The sequence below is a fragment of the Periophthalmus magnuspinnatus genome, chromosome 18 (assembly GCF_009829125.3).
Source record: "Periophthalmus magnuspinnatus isolate fPerMag1 chromosome 18, fPerMag1.2.pri, whole genome shotgun sequence".
In the NCBI taxonomy this organism is placed as follows: Eukaryota; Metazoa; Chordata; class Actinopteri; order Gobiiformes; family Gobiidae; genus Periophthalmus; species Periophthalmus magnuspinnatus.
The window spans coordinates 26,730,507-26,744,845 of NC_047143.1; the positions used below are offsets into that span (position 1 = coordinate 26,730,507).

Below are 14,339 nucleotides of genomic sequence, written 5' to 3' on the forward strand. Positions count from 1 at the left end.
TTATTATTATTATTATTATTAATTAATTAATTAATTTATTTATTTATTTATTTTTATTTTTTAATTATTATTATTATTTTTATTTTGTATTATTATTAATGCAGTATAGGGGGCGCTGTTTCATTTACACATGACGCATTCAAGGACACTACACTTACGTTTTTTCTGTAAATCCTCAGCTCTACTTTGATGGAGGCTCAGGTGAACGCAGAGGGGGCGTGGTCACGTGTGTGCAACCGGAAAGGGGCGGAGTCACGCACGAGACGCAAACACAGGTAGATCTCAGCACTTTCCCCGTGAGTCAGGGCAGGAAATCAAACTAAAACCCGAGGAACTGTTCACGGAAAACGCGGATCCCGGTGCCTGTAAGTGGGATTATCGGGTTTGTCACCGAGGAGTTAGAGTCAGAGCGGATTTTTACGCAACTTTGATTTTTACGCAGCGCTGATCCTTTTTACGCAGCGTGTTTCCTGACGCAGCGTGATCTTTGGAGTTGTCAAAATGGACAGTTCCTCGTCTCATTCTCTGTGGAGCTGAAGACACAAGGAACTCGAGTGTTTTGGTTGAGAGGTAAGTCACTTCTACTTTTTGGACAAAATTTAACTAATTTTTTCATTGGCAAAACAAACCAACCAGCAATTATACTTTATTTACCTCAGTTTAGCTAAAGCAGGTGAAGCAAGGAGGATCAGAAAAAGAAATGTGCTTGGGATTTCCTATTTCTTCTGTGGAAAAAAGCTGTTTTAATTCTTAATTCAGACATTTAGCGTTTTATTCCTTTGAAACAGGCGTAAAATAGTCCATAGTTAGTTAGTTACTGCATTAAACATGAGGTTGCTCAATGAAACTTCTAGGTTTTGAATGAGATTAAGATAAGATTATGTGTTTTATTTACAGTTTTCTGATGATATTTAACTAAAAGCTGTGTCTATTTCTTTATTTTTACTGTAAACGCAGAGTTTGGCTTCAAATTAATGTCATTTTTAACCAAGGAATAACACTGAAACCCTGAATCCTGACATGTTTCAAACCCTTTTCGTCGCTGGAGTCCTTTCGTTGCATCTGTAGGCGTAAATAGATCTCTTCTGCAGTGGGAGTGCTGGCTTAAGCAAACACCACAGCTCTGTTTTAACTGCACAATACTGAAGCCTTGCCTTAAATGCACGGCTCATTTGCTCAGTTGTTTGAAAGTCGCACATGCCACAGGGATGAGGGAGGATTTTCAGTAGCGGCCCGGGTTAAAGATTCATCAGAGTGTACACAAACACAACACAAGGGTCTCTCTGTGTCGACCTTGGCCTCTTGAGTTCTCGTTTTGACCCTCCCTTTGGCATTATCAACAATAACAGTCACAGGGAGGTGTCTGGATCATCAGTGCAAGTCCAGGCTGGCTCCCTGTCGCAATCCCAATGGAGCCAAAAACCGCTATTATGTGATTAGCGAACTGGGGTAGCGGCGTTTGCATCGACACGTGCTTCGCTTAAGGGTCCAAGATGGCGCAAACGTGACTTTTTTGAGCGTTAAGTCACGTTTTAATGCTGTTATCGCCTCCAAAACAGACCTAGAGTTGTGTTTTGTTTCATTCCCAGCTCATTTTTGCCTTTTTTGCAGTAGAGATAGTTGATTCCAGAGCTGAAATCATCTGAATTTGAGCACTTCCTGTATCACCACATGATGACATCACAAGGTGGAACGGAGTGTTTTCAGTTTGAGAGAAGAGCTCAGTGTAAATCTGCAGGGTTTGTGCGTTAAACGGGAAACAAAACACAACTCCAGGTCTGTTTGTGACGAAAATTAAAACACAAATCTGAGGATAGTGTTTTTTTTATCATTTCAAATTGACATTTTTCAGTAAATATCAAACATGGAAAATAAAACGGATCATTTTGAACAACCCAAAGACACACGTGAAAAACTGGAGTGAGTGAATATGCCTGCAGTGCTCCACAGTCAGGTTTTACACGTGTCTAGCTCCGTGGAGAGGCGAGCCCATGCACATAAGAATACACGTTTTCAGTTTGAGAGAAGAACTCAGTGTAAATCTGCAGGTTTGTGTGTTAAACATGAGACAAAACGCAACTCCAGGTCTGTGTGTGACCAGGAAACGTAGAAAACATTAAAACAGAGATCAGAAAATAGTGTAATATGACGCTTTTAAAGTTAATTTCTCCCAGAGTGGCTGACGGGAATACTGAAGTCCCTCTGACTCATAACTCCAAGGCATCGACTGATAACTCTTTTATGGCGTGCGATTAAATCCATCACAACCATAAACCTCCTCGACCATTTACTTTCAGTTTTAAATGTGCATTTTCCAGTGAAGTACATGTAGATCTTGACAGGAACATTTACATATGCCCGTGTAACATCCGCAGTTACATAAACGCTGTGTGTGTAGACTCAATCCGGTTGGACTGGTGGCTCAAACAGCCAATGAGATAAAGTTTCTACCTGGAGCCTTTTTAGACACATTCCCTCGAGCGCAGAACAGGTTCAGAGTTACTCGAGTACAAGAGAGTGGAACAGAGCGACCACTTGTGTCTTTTGTTCACTTTAAGTTACACCGACAAATACACAGGTAAATTACACAGTTACACTACACAGTTACAGTACAAAGTTACATTAGACAGTTGCATTACACAGTTACACTACACAGTTACATTACAGTTACACTACACAGTTACACTACACAGTTACACTACACAGTTACATTACAGTTACACTACACAGTTACACTACACAGTTGTGTTACACATTTATACTACACAGTTACACTACAGTTACTTTAGACAGTTGCGTTCCACAGTTACACTACACAGTTATACTACACAGTTACAGTACACAGTTACAGTACACAGTTTCAGTACACAGTTACACTACACAGTTACAGTACACAGTTACACTACACAGTTACACTACATAGTTACACTATACAGTTACACTACACAGTTACATTACACAGTTACTTTACACAGTTACAGTACACAGTTACACTACACAGGTACAGTACACAGTTACATTACACAGTTACTTTACACAGTTACAGTACACAGTTACACTACACAGGTACAGTACACAGTTACATTACACAGTTACACTACACAGTTACACTACACAGGTACAGTACACAGTTACATTACACAGTTACACTACACAGTTACATTACACAGTTACACTACACAGTTACATTACACAGTTACTTTACACAGTTACAGTACACAGTTACACTACACAGTTACACTACACAGTTACACCACACAGTTACACTACACAGTTACAGTACACAGTTACAGTACACAGTTACAGTACACAGTTACACTACACAGTTACACCACACAGTTACACTACATAGTTACACTATACAGTTACACTACACAGTTACATTACACAGTTACATTACACAGTTACAGTACACAGTTACACTACACAGGTACAGTACACAGTTACATTACACAGTTACACTACACAGTTACATTACACAGTTACACTACACAGTTACATTACACAGTTACTTTACACAGTTACAGTACACAGTTACAGTACACAGTTACAGTACACAGTTACAGTACACAGTTACACTACACAGTTACACTACACAGTTACACTACACAGTTACACTACACAGTTACACCACACAGTTACACCACACAGTTACACCACACAGTTACACTACACAGTTACACTACACAGTTACACTACACAGTTACACTACACAGTTACACTACACAGTTACACCACACAGTTACACCACACAGTTACACTACACAGTTACACTACACAGTTACACCACACAGTTACACCACACAGTTACACTACACAGTTACACTACACAGTTACACTACACAGTTACTTTACACAGGTCGCAGGTGCAGTTTTCGTGTTTCTTCTTATGAAACATCTGAGTTATTCATAGCTGGCGCCAGATGATAAATGAGGACAGATCCCCCCACTGGACTAAAACACTGAGGGGTTTTTGTGCGTCACCATGGTAACCTAACAAAGCTGAGTGGGATTGAGCTCTTTAATTACACACACACACACACACACTCAGACCTGTGCGACACTGATCTGGTGTTGTGTCTTCAGACTGTGACTTCTGGCTAAGCTGTGGATCTGAGTAAACGAACCGTTTATTTGACAACACAAACGTCGACGGCGGCATTTGAACTGTGTGACCTTTGCGCCGCCCCCTACAGGCAGGAGAGGGACATGCTCATGGACCAGGACACGCAGTGGCTGTACCAGCTCCTGGCTGAGGTGCAGCTGGAGAAGTTTTACCTGCGGCTCCGGGACGGTCTGAACATCACGCGGATCGAGCACTTCTCCTACGTCAAAGAGGGAGATTTGGAGCACGTCGGCATCAGTAAACCCGGTCAGAAAATAAAACATTTCTCATTTCTGTAGTAATTCACTTCTGTTTTGAGAGAGAAATCAGGAAAAGTGCAAAAAGTAGTGTTTATTTCCAGGGGAGTTGACAGAGGGGGGCAAAGGGCTGTGTTGTCCCGGGCGCAGAATTGGAACTTCTGCTTTTTTATTTATTTTAGATTTGTGATTACAGGCCTGTGTACAGTAGTAAACATGAACTACAGGCCTCAAAACGACTATATCTACACACAAAACATAAATCAAACTTATCTGTGTCCGAATATCGTCAGTTTGTGAGAGTTTTTCATATGTCTGAGTGTGAAGTTTTCTTTTACTTTTCCAAAAGCACAAAGACGATTATGGGAAGCTCTAAAACGATATAAAACGTCACGGTCTCGGCCATGGATGAAGGTACGCTGCGTTTTCTATAAGTTACGTTCATGAATATTCAAAGTTCTGATAAAGAAGAGCCTGATCTGACCCGACTCACGGCTCCACAGGTGTTTGGAGGTCGTGAAGGAGAGACTTCCCCGGGCCCCACACAGGAGCCCCCGACCGGCCGCATGCTCCCGTCTCTGATCCAGGACAGTGAGCTGGTCCTGGGGGAGAAGCTGGGGTCGGGGTCCTTCGGGGTGGTGCGGAGGGGGGAGTGGCACGCGCCCAACGGGAGAGTGGTAAGACACTTTATTCAGCGCAGAATGACAGTGTACAGCGCCATTTTGTTAAGTAAAAGTACAGATACCAGAGCTGAAAAATACTCAAGTAAAAGTAAAAAAAACATCTGCCCGAGTAAAAGTATTAAAGTACCTGTTAAAAATGTACTTAAAGAATAAAAAGTAAAAGTATTTTGTGCATATTTTAAGCTCTTATAGTTTCAAATGTGGTGATTTTGATAAAGATTTGAGCTGAGTTTTGTTCAACAGAAACAATTTAATCGATCATTTTTTTCCATGTGTTTTAATCTGTTTATTTTTGTTTACTCAAATTATGAACTTGTTAAAAAAATAAATAAAACTCAGTCTTTTCAGCAGATCTCAAACTATAATAAAAATACAAAAATTTGAGCTGTGGAGAGTTGAATAAGTAACTTCTATGGTTCATTTTCTACTCAGCCTTTTTAATGATAGAGTTTATTTAAAATGTTTACTGGGATTACTCTACAAAAGTAGTTTCAATATTATCGTCCAATGTATTCAGTCCGAATAGAACTTATTTGCTGCCATATTGCCATCCCCAAACAAAATAATAATAAAAATAACAATGGCGCCGCTTATGGCAAATTTTTTTAGTTCTTGTGCCAGACCTAAGCAAATAAACTTTTGTAAGTGTAATAAAAGGCCATTAACTGTTATTATTATTATGTTTATTATATTTATTATGTTTATTATGTTTATTTGATTTATTAACTTTATTTGATTTATTATTTTTATTAGATTTATTAGATTTTTTATGTTTATTTGATTTATTATTTTTATTATACTTATGATTTTTTATTATGTTTATCATATTTTTATATTTATTATGTTTATTTGATTAATTAACTTTATTTTATCAATTTTTATTAGATTTATTAGATTTTTTATGTTTATTTAAATTTTTATCTTTATTATGTTCATTTTATTTATTATGTTTATTATATTTATTATGTTTATTATATTTATTATGTTTATTATATTTATTATTTTTTATTATGTTTATTACATTTATTATTTTTTATTATGTTTATTACATTCATTATTTTTATTTTCCTTTTTTCAGGTGCCTGTAGCCGTTAAATCTCTTAGAAACAGCCGGTCCACTCAGGCCGACACTCTGTCAGACTTCCTCCAGGAGGTGTCCACGATGCAGTCCCTGCACCATCCCAACATCATCCAGTTGTACGGAGTGGTCCTCACGCAGCCTCTGAAGATGGTACGACACTTCAGACTGACCTTTGACCCTGACTATGTGTCGTCCTCCCCACACTCACAGATCCGTCCTTTGTAGGTCACTGAACTGGCGGCGATGGGCTCTTTGTACGACATGCTGCGAGCTCGTCAGTATGAATACCCTCTGCTCCGGCTGTGGCTGTTTGCGACACAGATCTCGGCCGGAATGGACTATCTGGAAAGTCGCAGATACATCCACCGGGATCTGGCGGCGAGAAACGTTTTACTGTCGTCCAGAGAAGTGGTTAAAATCGGAGACTTTGGCCTGATGCGAGGACTGAACCAGGACGCGGATCATTACGTGATGTCGGCCCACAAGCGCATCCCGTTTGCATGGTGAGAGCGAGCGCACAATGGACGTAGCTAACCTGCTAGCTGCCGCGTTATGAACAGGAAGTGATCATGGGCGCACTTCCTGCTCCATCGACTCTGGCTCCAATTCACTTTACATTGAAAAACTGTGGCCCAGACTCGTCATTTTGGTCTTAAATGTTCGTATTAACCCGAGTTTGAAAATATTTGAGTTTAGCAATAACGAATGTCCAATGAAGGAACTGTGGAAAACCGTTTATAGGCACTGGGTTTCCTGTTTGTAGGAGACATTTTGAGGACTTCACCATTGAAAAGATATAATATTTTGACTCTTGTAGCGTTAAGTCATATTATAATGTTGTTTGCTCATCAAAAACAGACCTGGAGTTGTGTTTTGTTTCATTCACACATGTTTGAGTCACACTTTATTATGAGTCTGTTACATCTCCAAAGCTCAAAACGCTCTGTTCCACCTTGTGATGTCATCAAGTGGTCGTTTTTGAGATAAGTTTGACCTTTAGTTCAGTAGAAATTGACAATTCCAGAGCTGAAATGATCCAAATGATTCTATAAATGAAGGTGTGTGGAGTTTAAAAACACAGCGAAGCACTTCCTGTATCACCACATGATGACATCACAAGGTGGAACAGAACATTTTTTCAGGTTTTTTTTCAAGAACTCAGCCTAAATCTGCAGGGTTTGTGTGTCAAACATGTGCGAATGAAACAAAAACACAACTCCAGGTCTGTTTGTGACGAGGAAACGACATTAGAACAGATCAGAAAATAGAGTAACATGTTTTTTTTAATTGCCATGGCAACAGTGCAGCTTTTTCATCACTTTAAAACCCCATGGGCAGGAAGGTGGTGGTGAGGTTTAACTTAAAAAAAAGCCAAGCTAATCCAAATAAATTGTCGTAAGAAACGGCAAAATGATGTTTAGAGCGTCCAACGTGGCACAGTTCTGATTCACGTCCGTGTTAAATAACTCCTCACCGTATCATTTTCAAACCGTTGTGTCTGTTTCAGGTGCGCTCCGGAGAGTTTACGCGTGGGCTCGTTCTCCCACTCCTCGGACGTGTGGATGTTCGGGATCACGCTGTGGGAGATGTTCACGTACTGCGAGGAGCCGTGGTTCGGCCTCTCGGGCAGACAGGTGCGCACTTGTCCGGCGGCTGTTAGACTTCTCACTGCGGTGACTGTGTTTGCGCTCACACCGAGAAACACGCTCACGTTCGGAATGTGCCTCCACGCCCTCATGTTTTTATGAGTAATGACTTTGGCTCGGGTACTATTTGCTTTGTTGTTGCAGATTCTGTGGCGTGTGGAGCGAGAGGGGGAGAGGTTAGAAAAACCAACAGACTGTCCCCAAGAAATGTACATCGTGATGAGGAAGTGCTGGGCTCTCAACCCTGGAGACAGACCCAACTTTGCTCAGCTTTGCCAGTTAGTATCAGAGGTCAGTCCATAGAGTTTATATATAAATGCACATAGAGTTTATATATAAATGGACTGTATATTTAAATGGACATTGCTAACCTGCTAGCCGCCGCGTCCTAAACAGGAAGTGGTCATGGCTCCAAATCATCCCCTGTAACCGTGAGCCTCGATGAGCTTCATTTGTCACTCACTCTGTCCATTTCTTTATACAGTCTGTGGTTCAGCTTAACATGAATAAACCGTTTCTTTTGTGTTTTTTAATAAATAATAAATAAATTAATAAATAAATGTCCGCGTTCACAGGCCAAACCAATGGAAGTGCAGGCCATCAGGGAGTTTTCTGAACCGAGGAAACTGGAACTTTTACCAAACGACATGGTGACGGCCATTGATCATGGGTGAGTGACGGGGGACAGAGGGGACAGAGGGGACAGAGAGGACAGAGAGGACAGAAGAGAAGAGACAGGAGAGAGGAGACAGGAGAGAGGAGACAGGAGAGAGGAGACAGGAGAGAGGAGACAGGAGAGAGGGGACAGGGGAGAGGAGACAGGAGAGAGGAGACAGGAGAGAGGAGACAGGGGACAGGGAGAGGGGACAGGGGAGAGGAGATGAGAATGGACGGGAGAAAGGGGACAGGATAGAGGAGACGGGAGAGAGGACAAGAAAGATGGAGGAGGAGACAAGGGACAGAAGACAGGACAGGAGACAGGGGACAAAGGGAGTTGAGTGCGCTATACTGATTTGGAACAGTGGGGCATTGTTGAAATAAAAATTCAACGTTCAAAATTAAATCAGTTCACTAGGGGACAGGGTGGAGGAGACAAAGCAGTGGAGACAGGGGAGACGGGACAGGGGAGATGAGTGCTCCATCCTGATTTGGGACAGTGGGACATTTGTTAAATCAGTCCATCACGGGCCGCGTTCCTCAGAGGATCTGGATTCGCTTTTCGACGTCTGTGGCTGTTGCTTCTTGTTGCAGCAGAAAGTTTCAGTTTATTTTGGTGTTTTTTGGTGTTTTTGCTCATCCAGTTCTCTCCAAAACGCACTGAATATTTTTAAGCGACAAAATGAGTCTCAGTCGGCTCTTTGCACAACAGCGCCCTCAACCTCACTGCGAGCGTCACTACTTCCTGTTCAGTTCTGTCTCTGTGACGTTTTGCGCTAAAGTGAATAAATATTTAAAGATCAGACTCCAGGGACATGTTAAAGACGTGAATGAGGTGAAAACACTTTTATGTTTAGAAAATGAGGTGTTTGTGCGTCAATGCTACCGCTAACGCTAATTTTTAGTCATGACAGATGTTAAAATAACGACGCAAACTGAAATAATCAACATATAAAAACAGTCAGGTCGTTTTTACATTGATCCATTTTAATTTTAATGAGTTTTTTATTTTATATTTGATGTTTTCAGTAAAAGTTAGCGTTAGCTTTGAGACACGGTGGACCTGAGCGTTCCTCTGGTTTGTTTATAAATGTGTGTGCAGTACATCTTGCTTCCTGCAGGGGGAGTAACAGCTGATAATGCCAAACAGTTTTTTTTTGTTATTATTATTCACTTCTTTGTACTTTTAGATTCTTAGTCCACTCAAATCCTCCATTTTGTGTCTGTTTTGTGCAGTTTGGACATGACCGAATGGAAAGGTCAGAACCAGCGAACTCTGAGCGTCGGTTGGTTTCCCGCCATTCTCATCATGCCTCCGCCCCCACCTGCCGCCGCCGCTCCCGGCCCCGCCCCCATACCGGTCCCGCCCACGGCCTTCATCTCTCCGCCCCTGAAAGGAAGTCTGAAGCACACGGGACACGGAGACATTAAAGTGGAACACAGCTGGGGTTTACCGGAGGGAACGGACAAGTGAGTGACACGACGGCGTTTGTGATGTGACGTCGGGGGATTTACAGGGAAAGTGACAGAGTTTTTCTTTAATCATGTTGTCGCCTGCAGCAGCAGCTGGAGGTGTGGACCTGGAGGAGGAAAGGAAGGATCTAATCTGCAGAAGATGTCAGGTATGAACCGACACGAAAATGAAATGTAGTCACACAAAAACGTAAATCAAATGTTCTAATGTCGTTTCCTCGTCACACACAGACCTGGAGTTCTGCAGATTTAGGCTTTTAGTTCTTCTCTCAAACTGAAAACGCCCTGTTCCACCTTGTGATGTCATCATGTGGCGATACAGGAAGTGCTCCACTGTGTTTATAAACTCCACACACCTTCATTTCTAGAATCATTTGGATCATTTCAGCTCCTGGAGTTGCCACTTATCTCGACTGAATTAAAGGTAAAAGGAGCTGTTAACCTTGAAAAACGACCACTTCATGACATCACGAGGTGGAACAGACGTAGACGGACTAATAATAAAGTGTAATCTGTTTTTGTGCTCTTTTATAAACTGTGGACTGTTTTTCTTCTGGGGAACATTCACCTTATTCCACATGTTGCTTTCATTCAGGTTGATCTTAGCAGCAGCTCTAAAGTCTCCAGACTCACTGCAGCGTCGACCTGTTACATGAACATTTTACACAAATCAGCACAACTTTATATCAGATTATAATTGTGCCGCCGCTGTTTATATAAATGGACAGAGCTAACCTGCTAGCCGCCGTGTTCCAAACAGGAAGTGATCATGTGCGCACTTCCTGCTCCATCGACTCTGGCTCTAATTCACTTTCTATTGAAAAGCTGTCCTCTCTCTGTCTCTGCTGCTTCAGACTCATTCTGGTCTTAAATGTTCGTATTAACCCTCTACATGATCCTGGGGTTTTTATTTCACTATTGTGTCTGTAAATCAAGATATGAACATTAATAACAGACAAATCAGGTCCTTCTTTCCCCGAGGTCGCTCCTGTTAGCGTTAGCAACAGGTTTGATTGACAGCGTTGCTAGGCTTTGGTTTAGGAGCATTTAAAGGTTAAAAGTGGGCGGGGCCAAATAAGTTGATAATAAGTTTCATTTCCATAAACTGCTCGTGTATAAATCCGTGTTTGTTTCGTGGACAGGGCTCTCGTTGAGTCTGGAGTCTGTCCTGGGCGGGGGTCGTCCCAGAGCTCATACGGTCGGCATGATCCGAGTGGATCAACACGGAAAACTGATGCCTCCCGCGATGACGGCTCACAGCGTGGTGACGCCCCAGGACCCCCGCCGCTTCAGCGACGCCAGCATCATGACCCCCAGCAGCAACCCGCCCCCGCGCCCCCCTCCGCCAAACTTCAAACGCCCAAACCAGAAACCGCAGAAACGACCCAACCTGCAGCAGATCCCACAGGGCTCCTGGCCCCCGCCGGGCGTCCTGTCCCCTCCGCCCCACCAGCCCCCGCCCCAGCCCTTCATGGGGGGCAGTAACCTGACTAAGATGGCGCACATGGCTCGCTCCACGCCTCAGCTGGACGAGTGCGACAGTAAAGACAGACCCCGGGACAAGGCGCCGCAGGTCTACAACACCAAGGACGCTCTGATCGCACAGGTACGAGGACGACGCTGCTTTTACACGTTTTTTACATGATCTTTGTGTGAGATCAGTCCACGTTATTTATGTAGCACATTTTTATAAAGAAAAACAAGTCCAACGTGCAGCACAAAACAAACAAAAGAGGAAATGAAGATAAAACTGGAGGAGCGGTTTGTCTTTTTTTGTTTGTTCTAAGTTTAGTTTAATATTTTGTTTATGATAAATTTGCATATTTAATGTTTTATTTTGCTTTGTTTATATGTCTCGGCGCCTGTTCTGTCCTGGTTCAGTCTGTGGGGCGGGTGGGGACAGGTGGGTGGTGCAGGTGGACCAGAATGCACCTGGGCGGGTCTGTGGTTTTTAAAAGTCGGCAGGAGAAGCAGGAAGTACGACTTGAACTTGTAAACTTGTTTGAATGTGGAAATAAACCTGCGTAAATGCATCTGTGGACCTGGACATTGACTTTGTTGTGTTTTTCTGCGTAAACCACGTTCGTTTGCTTTTATAGGAGTTAAAATAATACAAGACCAAAGAGATGATGGATGTTTTGTGGTGCAGGTGATGGAGTCGGTTCATGGCGTGACGACGGAGGAGGTGCACGGCGCTCTGCAGAGATGTGACTGGAACCCGATCAGAGCCGAGCAGCATCTGAAGGTCCATGTGGTTTTAGCTTTTTCACTCCAGATTATTACAAAAACGAGTTAGATTTGTGTTGGAGAACGTCTTCCCTCACTGTTCATTTAGGTTTCCATTTTGTCGCTTGAGTAAAAGTACAAAAAAAATACTAATTTTTTCATGTGATACTTTTGCTTTATTGTTAATGTACTTAAAGAGTGAAAAGTGAAAGTATTTCGTGCAGGTTTTGAGTCTTTTAAAGCTTCAAATGTGAAGATTTGAGCTGGATTTTGTTCAACAGAAACAACTGAATCAATAGTTTTAAATTTTTTGGCTGTTTTTTTAATGTATTTATTTTTATTTGCTCAAACTACAAACATAAACCCATCAGCTTTTTCTGCAGCTCAAGTAATAACTACTTAAGTACTGGAGTAAAAACACAAAAAAAAACAAGTAAAAATAAAAATATCACATGAAAAATAAGTTAAATAAGTTTATTAAAAATGTACTTCAAGAGTAAAAAGTAAAAGTATTTCATGCATATTTTGAGGTCTTTTAAGGCTTCAAATGTGCTGATTTTGCAGAAGATATTTAAATGTTTTTATTTTGTATATTTTTGTTTCCTCGAAACCTCAACCTTTTCTGCAGCGAAACTTTTACTTTTCAGTCCTGTTTAAAAATGTAGTGGAGTAGAAAGTACAGATACTGGAGCAAAAATACTCAAGTAAAAGTATCACATGAAAAAAACAACTTAAGTAAAAGTATTAATGTGCCAATTAAAAAATGTACTAAGTAAAAGTAAGTAAAAGTATTTCACGCAGATGTTGCATCATCTAAAGCTTCAAATGTAGTGATTTTGTTAAAAATTTGAGCTGAAACTGTTTTTTTTTTTTTTTGTTCTATCTGTTTTTATTCATATATTTTTATTTACTTAATCTACAAATGTATTTTTTAAAAAAGCAGAGCAGATCTCAGACAATATTATAAAAAATACTTTGTACTTTCTACTCCACTACATTTTTAAACAAGACCAAAAAGTAAAAGTATTTTTCATTAAAGTTTGAGCGCCGCAGAAAAGGCTGAGGGTTTATTTTTTGTTGTAGTTTGAGGAAACAAAAATAAACTAAATAAAAACATCTAGAAAAAAACAAAGCTAAAATAAATTCAGCTGTTTTTGTTGAACACAAAAGTTGAACAAAATCGCCACATTTGAAGCCGTAAAGCACCTAAAAATATGCATGAAATACTTTTACTTTTTACTCATGAAGTAAATTTTTTAAGTTTTTTTTTTCATGTGATACTTTATTCTTAAATGTACTGAAGTAAAAGTAAAAAGTATCACTGTAAAATGTATTTAAGTAACATTTTAGGTATGTGTACTTTACATAAACGCAGTACTTTACTACTTTTACTTCGTACGTGAAAGATAAAGTTTCATATTTAACTCATTGATTAACAAAGAAACAAAACAAATTTAAAGTATAACGGCATCAGAAGGTGTAAAAAGGACGAATTCTGTTGATTTTGACACTTGAAACATCATAATTTAGACGTAACACAACCTCAAAAACACAATTGTGCGTCCAGTTTGTCCAGACCTGACGTAGTTTCTGTCTCGTCCTCAGTTGGAGCAGCTCTACTCCCTCAGCCTGTGCTCCAGAGACGACTGTGTGAGGATCCTGTCCAAATACCAGTGGAACCTGCAGCTCGCCAGTCGGTACCTGCTCCGATGGTCCCGGGACGACAGGCCTCAGATCAGCGCGGAGAGACGAGTGTGAGGGGGCGGAGCTTCTGCGGAGCGTTTCAGGACAGAGACTGTGAATGTACAATACAACAATGAAGTGTAAACACGACAAAGGAGCTACTTTTTATACTTTTCATGAGATTATCTGACACGTTTTACACATGTACATAGTGGAATAGTTGTGTTTGAATAAATTGAGACTTATCTTGAGTTATGGGCTGTGTTTTATCTGTGGAATTTAAAAGTGGGACTCGTTTTGTGACGTTTTGGGAGCGAATCGGCTCTTTTGAACGATTCCCTAGCGTGAACAGTTGCAACCGGTTCTCATTTTTGAAGAGTCGAATCTTTTTCTATCTAGTTTTTCTGCGTTTTTCTACCAATTTAACTCTGAATCAACGAGAATCAACACAGACGTGGATCAAATGACACGAGTGAGAGCGTCAGTCACAGAAAAAACATCATAAAATCATAAAGTTTTATTGTTTTT

General features: G+C 41.0%; 1 protein-coding gene across 2 annotated transcripts; it reads left to right on the top strand.

Moving 5' to 3' along the window:
• The first annotated feature begins 267 nt into the window (after positions 1 to 267).
• Positions 268 to 14,061, top strand: tnk1 (tyrosine kinase, non-receptor, 1). Of its 2 annotated transcripts, XM_055228831.1 has the most exons (15): positions 274 to 365; positions 443 to 570; positions 4,197 to 4,372; positions 4,712 to 4,776; positions 4,866 to 5,039; positions 6,124 to 6,276; positions 6,352 to 6,629; positions 7,634 to 7,760; positions 7,917 to 8,063; positions 8,348 to 8,442; positions 9,666 to 9,899; positions 9,990 to 10,051; positions 11,045 to 11,508; positions 12,052 to 12,147; positions 13,734 to 14,018. In XM_055228831.1, the coding sequence occupies exons 3-15, from the start codon at positions 4,210 to 4,212 to the stop codon at positions 13,884 to 13,886; spliced, it is 2,211 nt and encodes a 736-aa protein (XP_055084806.1). In that variant the 5' UTR covers positions 274 to 365; positions 443 to 570; positions 4,197 to 4,209; the 3' UTR covers positions 13,887 to 14,018. The 2 variants fall into 2 exon arrangements, with proteins under 2 accessions (XP_033839485.1, XP_055084806.1); XM_033983594.2 differs by having other exon boundaries at positions 268 to 570; positions 13,734 to 14,061.
• The last annotated feature ends 278 nt before the right edge of the window (positions 14,062 to 14,339 follow it).